The 18,055-nt window shown below is 33.9% G+C and overlaps 3 protein-coding genes across 4 annotated transcripts in view; 2 read left to right on the top strand and 1 right to left on the bottom strand.

The window, feature by feature from the left end:
* The window catches only part of LOC113391499 (RNA-binding protein pno1), a 269,552-nt gene extending 258,035 nt beyond the window's left edge, over window positions 1-11,517 (bottom strand). The window contains exons 1-3 of one of the 2 annotated variants that reach the window (XM_064219063.1): window positions 11,163-11,517; window positions 10,819-10,981; window positions 10,024-10,380 (exon numbers count right to left, since the gene is read on the bottom strand). In XM_064219063.1, coding sequence (XP_064075133.1) covers window positions 10,036-10,380; window positions 10,819-10,981; window positions 11,163-11,392 — 738 coding nt within the window. In that variant the 5' untranslated portion in view covers window positions 11,393-11,517 and the 3' untranslated portion in view covers window positions 10,024-10,035. Of the gene's footprint in view, window positions 1-10,005; window positions 10,381-10,818; window positions 10,982-11,162 lie in introns of those variants that run through there. The other variant, XM_026627483.2, reaches the window with a different exon arrangement.
* On the top strand, window positions 4,184-9,135 carry LOC113391498 (EARP and GARP complex-interacting protein 1). Its single transcript, XM_026627482.2, has 9 exons — window positions 4,184-4,384; window positions 4,776-4,910; window positions 5,343-5,489; window positions 5,650-5,736; window positions 6,403-6,591; window positions 7,244-7,368; window positions 7,914-8,015; window positions 8,306-8,437; window positions 8,937-9,135. The coding sequence occupies exons 1-9, from the start codon at window positions 4,343-4,345 to the stop codon at window positions 9,097-9,099; spliced, it is 1,122 nt and encodes a 373-aa protein (XP_026483267.2). The 5' UTR covers window positions 4,184-4,342; the 3' UTR covers window positions 9,100-9,135.
* A 135-nt stretch (window positions 11,518-11,652) lies between the features above and the next one.
* On the top strand, window positions 11,653-15,980 carry LOC113391497 (NADH dehydrogenase [ubiquinone] 1 alpha subcomplex subunit 10, mitochondrial). The gene is made up of 5 exons (XM_026627480.2): window positions 11,653-11,799; window positions 11,871-12,578; window positions 12,862-13,035; window positions 14,372-14,587; window positions 15,814-15,980. Exons 2-5 carry the CDS (start codon window positions 11,880-11,882, stop codon window positions 15,916-15,918), a joined length of 1,194 nt encoding a protein of 397 aa, XP_026483265.2. The 5' UTR covers window positions 11,653-11,799; window positions 11,871-11,879; the 3' UTR covers window positions 15,919-15,980.
* Window positions 15,981-18,055: the final 2,075 nt, after the last annotated feature.

Genomic DNA, 18,055 nt, shown 5'->3' with positions numbered 1-18,055 from the left:
TATATTATATGTACGTATTTATCTATATTATCAAAATTGTTGTACCTCTTCCCAAATTTGTCTTACAATCAGTCCTCTGCCCAAACGTTGCCTGGAAGAGATCGCTATTTTAGCGATAAGGCCGCCTGTTGCATTCATGCAACTTTTAATGTTAATCCTTAGGTATAATGTTGTATTAAGTGTTGGTGCAATAAAGTATAAATAAATAAATAAAAGTTGTTTAAATGTGTTTGCTCATCTTGAGGTTCGAATATGCTATAGTAATATAATAATTAACGGAAACTTGCATGTTTCAGATGACAAAATCACCACCAATGCGCGTTGGAAAAGTGTAGGTCTTAATGGCATATTATCAGACTGTTGTTTTACTTATTATTTTACTCCGTAAAAGTTTGCAGACTAAAATATCTGTTGGCGCCAATGCGTCACAAATTATTGCTAAACATAATCATATTTTTCCAGGATGTTCTCACGGCTCTATCTATGTATTCCGGTCTATATCTCTTGTATATCCGGTTTAGTTCAAAGAATCTATTATGTGTTTGATTAGTTACGTTTGTATGGTTAACATGCGAATTATTACCGCTTTGAATTGTGTAGCTGTTTGAGTACAGTCAGTAGATTATAAACTAAAATTAAAATTAATTAATATAATAATACTTCGTATTTTTATAAGTAAATGGACCTCGGATTGTCTTTTGGGCGTCTTTCACATCGCTGAGGGTAGGTTTAGCTACGTAAATACTAAAAAGTGTAGTCATATGCTTGCTTAAAATTTTACTTATAATTATTATTTTTTCAAGTTCGCGTATCCTGACGACATACGGTTAGGTGACGACGTGCCTTATATAAATTATATAAATTTTATAATGATTATAGTCAATGTCGTATGTGCCATTTTGAAATTTTAGGCGGTGAGTTTCGAGTTTCTTTATACAGAATACCTCTACAGAAGTGTCCATTCAATAGGCTATTTGACTGGTTTTTAAAATGCATTTTATATTATTTAGTAGAGTAACCTCTATATAAATAACCATTTTTAAACTTATAATATATACTGATTACAATAATTGACACTTTATTTTTCGCATTGTCAAATAGTCTATTACTAATGCAACGTTAAAATAGCTTGTAAAAATTATATTGCGAAGATTATAATGTTCATTGTAATCAATCTGAAAGTCTGTGGATGCTTGATAGAATCGAACGATTTGACAAATAAATTAACGACTATATTACGTCACATGGTCATTTTTAACTATTCATACTTGAAGCGCTTAAAAGCTAGAATGTAAATACAACATTTATTTATGGTATCGACAAGTAATTTAACTTGATTTATCATATCTAACTATGAATTCAAGGATGTAGGTCCCTACTTAATTCGGCATTATGTTTACAACACATCTTTTTACCTACACACATGCCTAAAGACCTCAGAATAAAGCAGTATAATTTACCGTTTTTCTAAAACTTTATTGTTTTGTTATTAATTTTAGAATTAATTGTAGTAAAACAGATCAACAAACAATCACAAAGAAATTATCACCCTCACTGAAGCAGCGTGTTGTTCTTTAGAGGAGTGGGAGGCATTTTACTTGGTGTTAGGGTTTGCACAAAGACACTGCGTAGGTACCATCCACTCATCAGATAGTTTTGTTGTGTTCTGGTTTGAAGGGTGAGTGAGCCAGTGTAACTGCAGGCGCAAGGAACCTAACATCTTAGTTCCTTAATGGTTGATACTTTTGTGTTGGCGGTGGTGTCCACTTGCCATCAGTTCATCATTTGCCTATGTCTACCTATTGCTTACCTAAATTAAAACATAATACGTCATATATATTTTTCAATCCATCTCAAAGTTTCGGTTTACGAGAGTAAGAGAATGCCTGAGTTAGCGCACGCAAGTCGATTTACAACATACATTCACGAGTCAGATTCAAAACGAGGTTTTTATATTTAGAGAATACTGCTCTATACTACTGCTCTACCTTTTTTTTTTTTTGTTTAACGAGGAGGAAATGCATTTACGCATGCCGCCCGGTCGGGGGACCGGGACGGGTATGTGGGACTCAACCGGGGCCTAATGCCCCGTGCCAGGGCAGATGCCCTGTCCTACCCACTAAAACCATCCTCGGGTTTCCACCATGCCGCCGAGTGGTGAGGCCACGGGATCGCCAAGGGCATGCAACCGCGACCCCACCAGCGGCAGCCGCCGTAAGGCGGCTGAATATCCATGGAAAGCGAGCCTAGTGCGCGCCTTCCCCCTCATCCTCCATGTGGGAATGTGACGAACTCCCCCGAGTCCGCCACTGGAGGCTGGGCGTCAACGAAGCTGACGCCCTGCGGCGGATAAGATGGTAGGCTCCGCCGCTGACCGCCGGTGTAAAACACCTGGGAGGCTCGAGTAGCGAGCCCTCCCACTCCTTCCTAGCCAACGAGGCCACTCACATGGTTCGCCCTGACGCCGATCAGGGACGTACCAGGAGCGGCCCCGCGGCATCCCTCCCGCCAGTCTTAGCCGTGGCCGACGAGCAAGCTCAAGCCGGCCCCGTTGCCCAGGGTACACCACGAGGAGGTGACTGACATGTACCCCCTACTGCTCTACCTATGCAACCCTAGTACATATAGCAAATTAAAAGACTGCTAATATCTCGCTGCAGAATAAAGGCCTCCTTGCCCATTCAAGGAGAATATTTGGAGCTTACTCTACCACACTTCTCTTCTCTATTGTACGCGTTGCTGATCTCATTCTCACGATGTTCTCCTTTACTACCGACCACTAGATGATATTTATCATCTATAATCTACAAATTAAGCACATGATATAGTGTTGCTTGCTTGATTATGAACTCAAAGTCATCGGTGAAGATTTACGTCTTGTCTTACAAATATAATATCGTGATCATAAATAACGCTAGAATATTATAATATACTGAGTTCTTCCTATCCAATTGAAGTAGGAATAAAGATAAACAAAACCTAGATTTACGGATTTCATGCGATTTGTTAATAGCTCAGCTATAATTGTGCACTACTAAGATTTTCTGATTAAAATACCTTTATTTATAATACAACACTATTAAACTTAACTACTTATATCGACTCTCATTTTACTTCAAAGATTCCGATAGCAGTTTCGTCGACGTTCAAAGTGTTATTTTTTCGCAAATCCATAGTAAATATCATAAATTAATCAAGCTCTCGACCAATGATATCGCGTTAATTTGCCGTTAAATGTTGTTTATTTGGTTTTTTCCTGTTACTATTGAAACACACCGTACAGAACAGTACTGCTATCTACCAAAAATATTACAAGATAGATACAATAAAACATTTAAAAGACTTAAAAGGTGTTATAAGAATAACACCTTAGTAAGTGTTTCGCGTGTTTATCGGTAAGCAATTTTCTTTAACCACTTTAAGTGCCCCTGTAATCGAGATTATTATCTAGTAATTGCCTCCTTCCAATAAATGCACTTCAGGGAAAACCGTAAACACTTAAAAAAATCAATAACACGGTGTCGTTCCTTGAAATTAAATAACACTTAAAACTATATTTTTTACAACATTACGTATTTATATTTCTTAAAAAGTTCTTGATGTAAATACTTTCGTTTATTTATTCTTACAAGTGGAATAATAATTATATTTTTATTTAAAAAATCCTAAATCCCGAATAGCGAAATCTAACCAACCAAAGAACCAAAAAAAGTAAAGAACTTTAACGGTGGATTTTAAAAATATTTATATTTGGAAAAAAATCATAAGTGCAGACAATTTTAATAAATAAAACAATATATAAATATACAATTAATTTAATTCTAATTAACATACATTAAATATAGAAACATGAATTAATGAAGTTTGATTTATTTGTTGTCATATCTTATATTATAAATATAATATTATTAGACCTCGCCCTATTAGCTCCACTGGTGACAGTAGGGCTGGTTTATTTTTTGTCACGAGGATCGGAATTTGTGCCTTAATGTTAATAATTTAAATGTAAATAAATGAATTATAATTATTATTATCATATTGCATAAATAATATAATTTATTTAGCTGCTTGTGCATAATAATATACAAATTTATTATTATATTATATTTTTTTAAACGCAAGCTCTCAAGTCTAACGTATTAGATTTGCTTATTTGTCATTTTTGACAATTCGATTTCAGACAGTGACATATTGTAAATCATTGGGAAGTTGTTTTTAAATGTTTATCTGTTTCTATAATTTACTAACGATATCCAAAGCATTAAAAAAAGAAACATATTTACTATAAATTTGTAATAAATGAAAAGTAAGAGGTATAAATAGCATTAAAAAATCTTAGATCATGGAAGAAGGGAATTCAATAATATATGGACTTGAACATCAGGTATTTATAATAATAACTATAATTTCAATATAATCTAGCGCAGTAAAAACCTACCTTGTACGCACAATGATTCCAGTTCTAAGTATTTGTTTATAATAAAGAAATATGTTTTTATTAAATATATTTCGTTCGCGCATACTTGCTTTCCGACTCAGAATTATTTTACACAAGATTGCAAGCAGAAAGTCTTCGAAATAATTGATAACAGGTCTAATCTCATTATAGTTTATTACAAGTACATTATACATCATAATAAAATTGAAACAATTCCAACTAAACAAACAGCTTATATTTTTATTTTCAAATAAAGAACTCACAGAAATGTTTTTTGTTGTGCTTGTACGTTTTGTAAGCAGCCTACACTACAAAGGAAATATGATTTGATTTACAGACCAGAGCACTGTCACCACAATATGGAGAAAGTGATGCTATTAGATTCCTGATTGGTACCCAAAGCTTGAAACCTGAAACTAATCAAATTCATGTTGTGGAGCTGGAAGAAGATACAGGGGCATTGCATACGAAAGTGAGCCATGTTCATCTTATAATAATATTTTAAATATGGAACTAACATTATCTGTTATGCTTTTATTACTAAACCACAGAACCTGATTAAATTTTTATACCTGTAACCTAGATTCGCCTGCATGTTGAGGGGCTCCATGTGGGCGAATATTGCATTCAATAACTCATATAATGTGTTTCCATGCATAATGTTTCATATAAATATTAATTAAATAATGACCTATACTTTCATCTTCTTTATTCTCTAATTCAAGGAAGTGGGCTCGGTTGACAGGACATTGGAATCTTAAATGAAAGATTGTAGATTAGAAAGAAAATGAATAAAAATCTTTGGAATTGCTTAATTAACTCCAAACTGTCTTAAGAGCACATGACTCCTAGATAATTATAGGCTGTTATTCTTATCTTGTTTAAAATAACATATTTTTTTTAGGTTTTTAAACATGATATTGGTGAAATATGGCATCTCCGCTGCTCACCGCATGATGCAGCCATCTTGATGACAACTCACAATGCCTATGACCCTGATACCTGTCAATGTACAATGGGAGTATCCATCTTTAAACTTCCAACCACAGAGGTAATTATGAATTTAAACTGAATAATTATTTTTTCTTATAAATCTTTTAACTCACAGCAGTACTTAATACCACATAACATAATTTGGTATCACCAAGTTATTATATACTAGTTGAGAACCCGACTTGAAATAAATAAAACTTTCAATGAATGAATTTCAGGTAATACCAAAAGATTTAGACGATCTTAATGCCATACAAGGCAGGAATGCAGAGGATATGGAAATCTTAAAAACAATAACACCAGAGGTAAATATATATGCAACAATTTTCTTTTCTTTGTGTGTTCATCATGTGAAAACTAATGAACATATTGGTAAGAGAACCAATCAACGTGGACTCATCCATGGTTGAGGCTATAATTTTTTTTGTCCAGCAAACGCTGTAGCTCTTGTCTACCTAACTAGCTAGTTAATATTGTCTAATTCAGTTTATATTAAGTAGATTAACAATTTAATTCCTTCAATTAGCAATAATTACAATTTTCGCCAATAATTACAATCTTGCAAACGTCAGCATACGCTGCCATTATATATTGAAATTGTTGGTAATCCTGTTGACATACATAGGAGAAAGTGGTATTGAGCTGTTTTGTCTTTCAGAAGATAATCCATTTGATTAAAGTATCTTTTCACCCATTAAACAAAAAGGCAAGATAGAAAAAGTGTCACACTTCAAAACACATCTTTGTGTGGGTGACAGCTACGTTTGACACTCGCTGAACACCAAAGCAATGTACTTTACTAGTGTGCGTGTACTTAGTGGTCAACTGTAGACCACTAATTTTTTAGACGCGTTCTCGACGCCAGTCTATCTAGATATAAATAATCAAAGATCACTACAATATATATCATGGTTGTTTTTTAAGTAAGCAATACCAAAATTAACATTGTTAATGATTAAAATCTTCAACAGAAACCAGAGGAAGAAATACGTTGTGCTGAATGGCATCCGTCTGACTTGAATCGTGTTGGTATCGTTCTGGAAAACTATGTCAGTATCCGGGACGTGGATACCGGAGCTCAAGTGACAAGTGTTGCACCAGAGGGGAGAGCCAGGTTGAAGTTTACAGGGGGAAAGTGGAGTCCACAGGGACATTGTCAAGTTGGTATCTATTCATTCTATTCAGTAGTAATATAGATGTATAAAACCTTAAATTTCACTTTCATTACAATGAAATAAAATCATTTTGAGACACATAAAAGTCTTCATAAACAAAATAAGCTTCATAAAATATAACCATATAACCTAAGGTTATAAAACCATTTGTCTTGTCTAATATCAACGCATAGCTCAACTTGGTGGTAGAGCTTTGTGAAAGTCCATCTGGGTAGGTACCACCCACTCATCAGATATTCTACTGCCAAGCAATATGTAGAATACCACAAATAATGGCACTATAAAATATAATTACCGTTCCTTACATTGTTAATGTGCCACCAACCTTGGGAACTTATGTCCCTTGTGCCTGTAGTTACACTGGCTCACTCATCCTTCAAACTAAGTATTGCTCTTTGGCGGTAGAATACTTGATGAATGGTAGGTAGGACTTACATAAAACCCTTACACCAAGTGAAAATCAAATTATTTAATATAGTAATTCAATATCATCATACAATGTAAATGATATTCCTGTACTAATAAGATGTGAGATAAATAAACCTTATATTGCCTTAAATAAAAATTAATAACGGGCGCCAGGGTAACCGTAAAATAAATTAGGATTTTTTTTCTAAAATCAGTAATTATTTAATAGTTCACAGTATTACAAGACACGCATATAAAATGCTTCGACACGAGAACAGATTGCATTAAGTCCTCCTGGAACATAGATAACGCGCATAGACAATTGGCCAGAGACATCGACTTCAATCCTAACAGGTAACGAACTATTAGTAAATTTATTCATTTAAATCATTATTGTCTATCACATCACAAGGTCAAAAAAAGTTTTTTATCCGTGATTTCAATCCTATTCGTAATTATGTTTTGTCGTTAACTCTAACACTCTACGTCTTAATTTAGTGTGCAGATAATGTGAGAATTCGAACACCACGCATTGGGTCGCCTCCTTAATAATATCAAGTATTGGACCATCGTCGAGGCGCCTCAGAAGGTCTTAAAAATCTTTGGGAGAGCAGATAAGATTACCAAAACAATGGTTGCATACAAACGCTTCTTCTCCTTAAGACCGAACGGAACTATCTGCGTGTTAGATTATTAGTAATGTACCCTGTATACATGTTCCAACCACTGGACGATCAATTGGACTCGCATACGCGTCAAATCAATGCAAGTTCACGAAATTCTGCCTAATCGTCTAGACAGTTCTAAATAACTAGTTCGAAATAACTTTTCCGCTTCGATTATTTATCCATTAATTTGAGATTTTGTATAAAAATATATATATTTGTATATTTTTTCAGACAATTCCATCTGGCAAGTGCAGGAGATGACGCCGCCTTGAACATTTGGGATTACAGAAACGGAAAAGAGCCCATTTTCAGCAGAACCGATCACTCTCATTGGTAAGGCTCGTATTTATATATATTTTAGGTAGGCAGACGGATAAATAGGCCAACATTATTGTAGGTAGTGACCGCTGATCAAACACTCAAGTATGAACCATTCTTCACATCACCAATATGTCTGTAGTCACACTGGTTCACTCACCCTTTAAATAGGAACACAATATTACTGATTATTCCTTTTTGGTGGTAGGAGCAGGTGGTACCTATTCAAATGAGCCTGCACCAAGCCCTACCACCAAGTTAGTTTTTCTTATTTGAGCATTGTGTTAATATTTAATAATGAACAGGGTTTGGACGGTGAGATACAACACTTACCATGAGCAGCTGTTGCTGACTGGCAGTTCTGATGCGAGGGCCTTGCTGACGGCCGCTGCCAGTATCTGTGACATGGACGATGAGGGCAAGCGTCTCAGTCAAGTGTATGTATCTATTTTACTGTTATTTCTATCAGAAATGATTACAATAAAATTATCTAATATACAGGACTATGGTCCGTCCCACGAACTCGAAAATACTCGCATTTCATTGGTCGACATGACAAATGATAAGCGAAACGAATCCATCATTTAAAACAATCCTAAGATATATTTTGAATCATAAAGGTCTTGCGATTAAACAATTCGATTTCTTATGGGAGCTCGTTTTGTGGAATTTACTTTAGTGAAGATAAAGTGGCCTCGCTTAAATCATGCAAGATACATTTTTTCAATAGCAACATACCGCATGGATGAAATTCTGCCATGATTCTTTATTATTCCGCAGTAGAGTAACGTGATGGAATATGCTTCAAGTATTTCCTTTTGATGCCCTTGTCTAACAATGGGCTAACAGCGAGTTGTTACAGATCAGTTTTGCGTCTCAATAATTTCTTCTATTATATGAATTATTTTAAAAATTGCAATTGTTATTCCTGTTCAGCCTAGAGGATGGTGTCCTCCAGTCCTATGAACAGCACGAGGACTCCGTGTACTGCGCCGAGTGGAGCGCAGCGGAGCCCTGGACATTCGCCTCCCTCAGCTATGACGCTAGGCTTGTGCTTTCGAGGGTGCCCCGACATTTTAAATATAAAATCCTGTTATAATTTTACTATATCCATGTATATTATAATAAAAAACTATTGTATATACTTGTTCACATTTTATTTTATTGTTTCTCAAAGTTTGTGGTTACTCTGTGTATAATACAGACTGTATTAATAGAAAATATATATTTGTATTCTGTTCCAATTGAATTAAAGTTCAACAAACCTTAGATTTAATTACATATTAAATGCGATTTGCTAATAGCTCTGCTATATTGTGCATTATAGTAAAAGTTCTCGATTAATATATCTTTATTAATAATGTAATACGATTCCACTAAACTACTTATATGAACATCAAATTGACATCTAAGGTCTACTCGTACCCCCCTTTCCCAAAGTTTCGTTAACAGCTTCGTCATCATTCATAACGCCATTTTTTCGCGAATCCATAATGAATATCATAGATTAATTAAGAATTCAACCAATGGTATCGCGGTCTAATGTTGTTTAATTTTCTGCTCTTGTGGTTTCGAATAGGCTATACATAAATCGTAAAAGATTTCCGATTAAAATTCGAGCTAAGAACTTAAATAATTGTGTTTCATTTACAAAGGTATGTTATTTAGCAACGAACATTGTGAGGAAGCCTGTTTGCGTCAAAGAAACAAAGCCAAGTATACCTATCTATACCAATCTTTTTCTTTGTCTAACATTTATGTTATTTTCTCTTTTACTGTTTTTTTCTTACTCATACTATTTAATTAAATATAGTAATATTTATTATAAGATATATATATGGCTACAAAATTAATCTCTCAATATTGTAAGCAACTTCAGAAGTGGACCTTCTAATCGTAACATAGTGTAATACGGGCCTTTAATTTATTTCAATTAATAGTTTGAAATCTAATGGCCAAACTATATATATACCTATATTTAAGGTCAATTATAAATTAAACAATATTTAATGCATAAATAAACTTTTATTTACATTCAAAATCTTTCGGCAACTCTTTTAGCAACATTCCTCAAGTTACCATAGACTTTAGAAGGTGGTGATCCCATAATCAAATTACATATAGCTCGTCTCGCCAGTGCAATATTTTGGTAACTACCTAAAATGTGAATTTTTGAGTCTGCCAACACTATTCTTGTCTTAGTTACGTTTTCTATTGTAAACTTTGTACGTCCGGCTTTTCCTGCCAATCTTCCGATAGCTCTGCCCAAATGGTCCCCTTGTAATGTTTTGACGTCTTTTATTTCGAAGGATTCAACAAAGAGGTCATCTAATCTCAGAAGGGCCAATGCATCTTCAACATCAAAACCATAAAGGAAAGCCTGAAATAACAAATAGATATTTAAAAATGTTTTTTAGGATACAGTTAAGATAGACAGACAGTAATAAGAGGTTAACTACATTATCAATAAGTAATATATAGTTATATCTATATTCAGTTACTTTTTAGCTGTATAAGTAACTTCTATAATGGCTCTGTTTTACCTAGTAATCTTTAATTATTATTTATGTCTAGATAGACTTCTCAGCTTTGAAAATGTTTCAAAGAAACAGTGGCCAACATTTCACCACGAAGTACATGTACTCTAGTAAAGTATGATATTTGGTGAGTATCAAGGGTTGCCGTAATCATATGCATGACAGCAAGCCTAAGATAATAAAGTTGTCTCATTTGTCTTAGTTCATTTCTAGTGTGATAATCTACATATATAAATATTCTTAGCTTGTTATATCTAAAATTTTTTTTTTCATATATTTACCTTAACAAAATCAGCAGCTTTTTGTAAATTTGCGACATCTTTAGTCTCGGGACCCACTCTAATTTCGACATTACGTGATTTGGTGTTGAAACGGACTTGAAGTAACAAATGTTCCACAATTGGTGTGAAGATTTTCAACCAGTTTTCTCGTAAGGGTGTATATCTATTAAAATGCATGCATATTAAATAAAATAAGTATTTTTTTATACAATAAATATTATTGTTATAAATCTATACATGAACAGTAATAGATATCTGAGCAATATTAACAATGTATAATTTCAATTTTACGAAATAAAAAACTTTTAATCAAGTAACTATAAATAACATTATTTAGAGGTTACCTGTGAGCTGGTACGGCAACTTTTCTCATATTAATTTTACTTTCATTTGGTTCAGCGTTTTTCTTAACTTTTTTCAATTTAAATTTTTTAGATTTTTTTTTAATTACTTTTTGTTCTTCCACCTCCATACCCTCGCCAGATTCCGTCACAACCCCTTTTTTAACATTACTTAATTTGATGGGATTTTTTGCTGGCAGAAACTCATCGACGTTAATGTTTTCGGTTTCCATTTTATGTGTTTATATAAACTAGCGTCGCTTATAAGTATAAATGTTGCAAAATGTGTTTCTTTTTGTTATTAAATAATTCTCACATGGTTTAATAGAATGACCACAGAGTAAAGGAGAGTATTAAACGTCAAAATGTCAAAAGTGAAATAATATCAATATATTATAGTGTAGTTCCAGATCATATTATTTATGTACATTATGCAAAGTTTTTAAAATTATTATACTAAGTTAATTACTGAAGTTTTTTAGAATTGCTTACATTTATTAATAATTTTAAATTAACTACTAGGAATACAGGATTAACTGTTAAATGGAACGTAATTTGTTTCTTGCGAATGTCAAAAATTTCACAGAGGTGTTATGTCACATCTCTTAAATTAATTTTTGTTATTATGTATTGATTAAAGGTAAGAAATTAATTGAAACCATTTCAATATTAATCAGATTTAATCAGCAGTTAATATTTTATTTCTTCTAGCTAAGAAATATGGCGACTATAATCAGAACCACTTTGGTAAAGTTCAGCCCTCAAGGTGGAAAGATCGCAGGATGTACACTTGTCCAGAACAGGACCATCATGGGTAAAACCATGCGGGAATCGCTGGGTCCCCGACCACCAAAACCCCCGCCGTTTGACTACGAAAATAAATGTTACGGTTGGTTACGTAGCCTCGTAGACCGAACCACACACAGGTTCGATGAAAATTCAAAAGTTTTGGTAGTCGAAGGTCCAGTGGCCGTGGGTAAGACGCAGTTCGCTGCTACCCTCGCTGAGGATCTCGGCATGAAACATTTTCCCGAGGCCAATATGGACATTCACTATATCCGGCCAAATGGTATCGACCTTCGTATGTTCGACAAGGACATTCCAGAAGATACGAGAACTTTCGACCATGTAAATTTCAACCTGTCACCAAATCACCGTCTTGCGGGCAACTATCAGATCATGATGTATATTGCGAGATATAGTCAATACATCGATGCTCTTACTCATCTGCTAAACACTGGCCAAGGAGTTGTTCTAGAAAGATCTCCATACTCTGATTTTATTTTCCTAGAAGCTATGTTTGCTCAGAAGTATGTCAGCAAGGGTATTAAGTCTGTGTACTATGAGCTAAGAGCTAATACTATTGAGGACTTGATGAGACCACATCTAGTAATCTACCTTGACATGGCAGTGGATAAGGTATAACACATGAATATCTTTTAATATCATAGAAACTGAACGACCACCAATGATTAGATAATTAAGACCATTCAAACATTTTATATAATATTAAAATTGAAACAGAGGAAAGTAATAAAAGCATCAATATGGCAATTTTATACAATTATGGCACTCAAAAATATAATTGTGCTGTTTCTTACTTTCCACTTATAATATAATTATACTATTTATTTTACATAAATTATGGGTAGATTAGACTTTACAAATAAATATAAGTAATCACAAAATTTTACCCCAAAAGGTACAAGAATCAATCAAGAAACGTGCCCTCAAGCATGAGATAGAAGGCAAAGCTTTGACTAAACCATTCTTGACTGAATTAGAACATCAATATAAGAACAAATATCTCCGAGACATTGCAACTCATGCCGAGCTTCTTGTATACGACTGGAGCGGTGGTGGTGATGTTGAAGTGGTAAGTATTCATCGAGTACTTACATAACTATTCTCTGTGTATAAATTCCGTTTCAATCATGTATCTTTTTATTTGAAGGAATTAATAGGAATAATAGTTGTCATTCGCAATTTTCATTGTATTTTAGGGGTTATCAGGTATTAGGCATAGAAATGTAGCCTATGCTATCCTTCCTTGGGGCTCAATCTTGCTTCATACTTAACTTCCTCAAAATCGGTTCAGTGGTTTGTTTGTGAAAGAGTAACAAACTGAATTTGAATAGATTTATATATAAATAATTTCGTATATTTCATTTTTATACAAACTACATCTACGAATGACAAATCGATATATTATTACATTGTCTGACTGTTACTTCCTTAGCTGTTAGACTTATACATATGGAACTAGTAATTTTATTACCATTCAAACAATAGTTTAATCCAGGTAGACATAATTGCAATGATTATAATAGCTTTACCTGTGAATGGTAACTTTCTAAATGCAAAATAACTGTTTACTATTAATATTGTTTGTCTTTAAAGTACCTACAGTTGGGTTCAGGTTGCTTCAAGCTCTCGTATGATATGATGAAAGTTTGGTTTTGTATACATTAGCAGCCTGTAAATCTCTCACTGCTGGGCTAAAGGCCTCCTCTCCCTTTGAGGAGAAGGTTTTGGAGCATATTCCACCACGCTGCTCCAATGCGGGTTGATGGAATAAACATGTGGCAGAATTTTATTGAAATTAGACACATGCAGGTTTCCTCACGATGTTTTCCTTCACCGCCGAGCACGAGATGAATTATAAACACAAATTAAGCACATGAAAATTCAGTGGTGCTTGCCTAGGTTTGAACCCGAAATCATCGGTTATGATGTACGCGTTCTAACCACTGGGCCATCTCGGCTCTTTTTTTTCGGTTTTCGGTTTTGTATTATTATGTATTTATCGTATAATATTTACAGAAGTACAACGCTTTGAGTTTGAAAGTTAATGACTGCAAATTGCTTAAATTGCAGCTAGTTTTAATGTCACGGTCTTAGTAAGGAATTATGTTAAATTGTAATTGACAGCTGTACATTTAAAAGTTTTTTAAGAAGAGATTTGTTAAACAATGTTGTCTTCTCCTTTCGTTTGTAAAACCTGTGGTGACAGAATGTGATATGCGCTAGATTAGTAATTAACTAAGCAAGTGTTTTTTAATTATAGGTTTCATAAGTAAATAATGTTACAAGCTAGGCTGTTAATGTTGAAAAACATTAAAATCACATGTTCATGAACATAAGCCATTATAGGCTCATACATTTATAAGTACTTATATTAAAGTATTTATAAATTCTACTTAAATTTTCAGGTTGTTGAAGATATTGAGCGTCTCAACTTCGATCAGTACACGGAGCGCGAGGAGCCCAAGATGAAGGACTGGCGTCTGCCCCGCGAAGTGGATTGGGCTGATAAGAGGATGATTTACACCAATAACAAGAACTATCTGATGAACCTCTTCAACATCCCTCGGTACGACGTGCCTGAACTGATCACTGATGCTGAAGACGGATATGAAAGAGACAAGGTAATAGTCGATTTCAATGTCAGGAGCAGTGAAGATTAAATAATTTGACCTTGAAATGACACAATATGATTGGTGGTAATCTAAACAATTTATCATCATTGTTTATATATATGACAATCTTGGAAAAAGTTTGATGTAACTTTCTGTAAAAGATAATTGAGGAAATATATTGATTGGGTATTGCTGTAACATTTTAAGTTGAATTATATTGTATGATAATGTTTAGCTAAACACCTCTGAAGCGCGCTGATCATAATTGTACAAATTTAATGTAAAAAGTAGTGATCTTTTTATAGCCATAGAGGACATGTACTAGCTAAAACATGATCTGAACACTTATCTGATAACTATTGACTCGTCACCTAGCTATGTTAAAGGCAGATGTTGTTTGTCTGTAATTTTATATATATATACCAATAATCATGGCAATTGAATGATAGGTATAGAATCTGATGTGCTCCACCACCATCTTGACCGACCGACCGATCTTGACTGGACCAGCAAATTGGTCACCTAGTGCTAAGTGGTCACCACTGTCCATAGACATTGGAGCTGTAGGAATTAACCATTTGTGCCACCAGCCTTAGCAACTAAGACATTACTTGCCTGTAGTCACACTGACTAACTCATTCTTCAAACTGGAACACAGTAATACTAAGTATCTTTAAGTATCTTTGATGAAAGAATATGTAATGAGTCGTACAAGAAAATATTAATGTACATACGTGTCAACATTCATGACGAACGGTGCAATAGGCTATTTGACAATGCGAAAAATAAAGTGTCAATTATTGTAATCAGTATATCTCGTTTGCCTGCTGTATATATGTGATTATATGCGCCACAGATTACAATATAGGCAAGTGACGTCACCGACCCCATTGCAGCGCCATATTGTCAAAGTAGCGTTTTCGCGCGCTATTTTAATATGGAATTTTTAATTTGATATTTATCAGCAAATATGTACTAGAATTTAAAAAAAAAAACTACTTTTACTGGGTTCGTTAACCTCTACTAAATAATATAAAATGAATTTTATGATCTAGTCAAATAGCCTATTGTGATAACGTCGATTTATCTTAAATGAATACAGCAATAAGCATTTTTATAAATGGTCTTAGATTTAAAATACTTCAAGATTGGTCAATATAAAACAAGGATCTTAATGATTATTACAAACAGCACTCTCGAATAATATTAGTTTTTAATAATAATAATTGCTTTAGGTTATCTTCGATCACCCAGACTTTCAGTACGCGGAGGGCTACAGCAGGAACGACTCTGGCCAACTGTTCAAGAACAAAGTGCCCAAGTACACTGAATGTATTTAAAATATTCAACCTCTATAGTAGTTGTGAATAAAACAATATAATTACATAAAATTTTATTTCTATTACTTATTTTTAATTTAAAATTCCTAACCATACCTTTAATGCCATACGAGTCATAAGTGCATATGATAAATTATGCGCCTGGATTTCAATCTGATATATTTTGTTGAAATGTTTGCACTATTAGAAGTATTTAAATATTGGGTACCATTTTTTTTGGTACCAACTTTTTTTTTCTCACGCGTTTATCCACATGAACACACAAATGTACACCGGAATGCCCTAGGTATATAAAATCAGCGGCACCCTCTCCGTCTCTTCGGCGGGCGTCACAGACGCTTTCGTATACTACCGTGACGAATTATTTGGTACCTACGTCAATCTCAAAAAAAAAACATATTCTGACATTAGGATGAGCGGACATTTGTATTTAGAGCAATAAATGACCTTTTGTCTACTTGTCTAGAGAAATATAAACTATTAAACGTAAGTAGAATTTCCTGATAGATGCAGGGTCCTAATTCTACTAACATATTTAGAGATTATCTCAATCGAATCGAAACATCGTCGCGGCGTAGATTTTTCTTATTCTACAAACACAACGATCCAGTTGCAGTTCGATCAAAATTGAATAGAGTCGAGATAATCTTAACCCATAGACATATAGTCTATTCCAATGAAAGTAGGAAAAAAGATAAACACACCTTAGATTTACACATTTCATGCGATTTGCTAATAACTCAGCTATATTGTGCACTACTAAGAGTTTATAATAATATATATTTATTTAGAATGTAACACTTTTACGCTTAACTACTTATATCCACTTTAATTTTACTTCCAAAATTCCGATAACAGTTTCGTCGACGGTCAAAACGCCACTTTAACGCAAATCCATAGTGAATATCACAGATTAATCAAGCTCTCGACCAATGATATCGCGTCAATTTGCTGTCAAATGTTGTTTATTTGGCTTTTCTCCTCTTGTGATTACAATAAAGTTATAAGTAATTAAGTAGAAATGGATAATGGTCCTCAGTTACGATTAAACTGGGGCTAATTTTTGTGACAAATAGTCGATGTTAGTTCGGAATCGAATCGGGAACGTATCATTAACATAATAAGTTAGAATTACAAAGTTCTCTCATATTGTTTTCACCTCTGCGCACTGGCGAATTATTGCTATATTATCGCATACAAAAGGCAATGATCCTTTCCTAAGTTTAAAGCCACATTCTCAGCCCCGTCTTAAGTATAAAAAGTGGCCGGGTGCAAGCAGTCACCCGATCTCCACTCCCCCCAAAAAATATTGGTCCAATTCCGATGATTCAGGACTTAACCAACGTCAACGAAACGCTGAACCCATAGCGCTATAACTAAACATACTTTAGTTAAAATTAAAATAAAACAAATTTTCGTCAGCATTTGTATATTCCATTATAAAATTTACAAAATAATGTTTATTTCGTTTTACAAATAGCACCGCAGATAATCACTGCCATAATGTATATTATTTATAAAATACAATATTTGAAAGTTGACTGAGCGAATTTTTTAATATTTTTATAAAACAAGTCATAACAAAAATTATAACACACACAAACATATATATGGGAGAAATTGAATTTAGTATAATAGTCTCAAAATTATCACAACACTGTTGGTAAGTAATATAAAAAGAAATGCAAATCAGAAATTCAATACCTAATATCGTTGCTAACATTGCCCTTAACTGTGCGGACACAAGCACAGAACCTTAAATAGTGCACCAAAATACCGGTTTAAGTACGTTTAGTACCTACGTTTTAGTACGTAGTAGTTAGTGAAAGAACTGCATGGCTAAAACTGTCCTAATATAAACACACTATGATGAAAAATTAGGTAAAGCATTTAAAACGAATTAGGTATCAGGTTAGGTTATAAAATACGAGAACTTAATTTTTTTCCACGCAAGTGCTCCTAAAGGAAACTGTCCTTATGTGCTGATTGGTTAACACGCGATATAATCGTTTTACAAGCCCGATTTGACTTGCTTATTTCAAGGCACGCGTCGACGAATGAGATGCGATTATTTTATTCTCTAGGAGTTCGACTCGTGGAATGATCTACAGTTTTGTCTTCATTTATATTTTATAGT

Source organism: Vanessa tameamea, chromosome 25 (genome assembly GCF_037043105.1).
Source record: "Vanessa tameamea isolate UH-Manoa-2023 chromosome 25, ilVanTame1 primary haplotype, whole genome shotgun sequence".
NCBI classification, from domain to species: domain Eukaryota; kingdom Metazoa; phylum Arthropoda; class Insecta; order Lepidoptera; family Nymphalidae; genus Vanessa; species Vanessa tameamea.
The sequence above is the reverse complement of the archived record's forward strand: the minus strand, read 5'-3'. Positions and strand labels throughout refer to the sequence as shown.

Coding starts and splice junctions, on each gene's coding strand:
- LOC113391497 (XM_026627480.2), top strand. CDS start 11,880: ATGGCGACTATAATCAGAACCACTTTGGTAAAGTTCAGCCCTCAAGGT. Junction 12,579..12,861: donor TTGACATGGCAGTGGATAAG/GTATAACACATG, acceptor TTACCCCAAAAG/GTACAAGAATCAATCAAGAA. Junction 14,588..15,813: donor ACGGATATGAAAGAGACAAG/GTAATAGTCGAT, acceptor TAATTGCTTTAG/GTTATCTTCGATCACCCAGA.
- LOC113391498 (XM_026627482.2), top strand. CDS start 4,343: ATGGAAGAAGGGAATTCAATAATATATGGACTTGAACATCAG. Junction 7,369..7,913: donor ATCGACTTCAATCCTAACAG/GTAACGAACTAT, acceptor ATATTTTTTCAG/ACAATTCCATCTGGCAAGTG. Junction 8,016..8,305: donor AGAACCGATCACTCTCATTG/GTAAGGCTCGTA, acceptor AATAATGAACAG/GGTTTGGACGGTGAGATACA.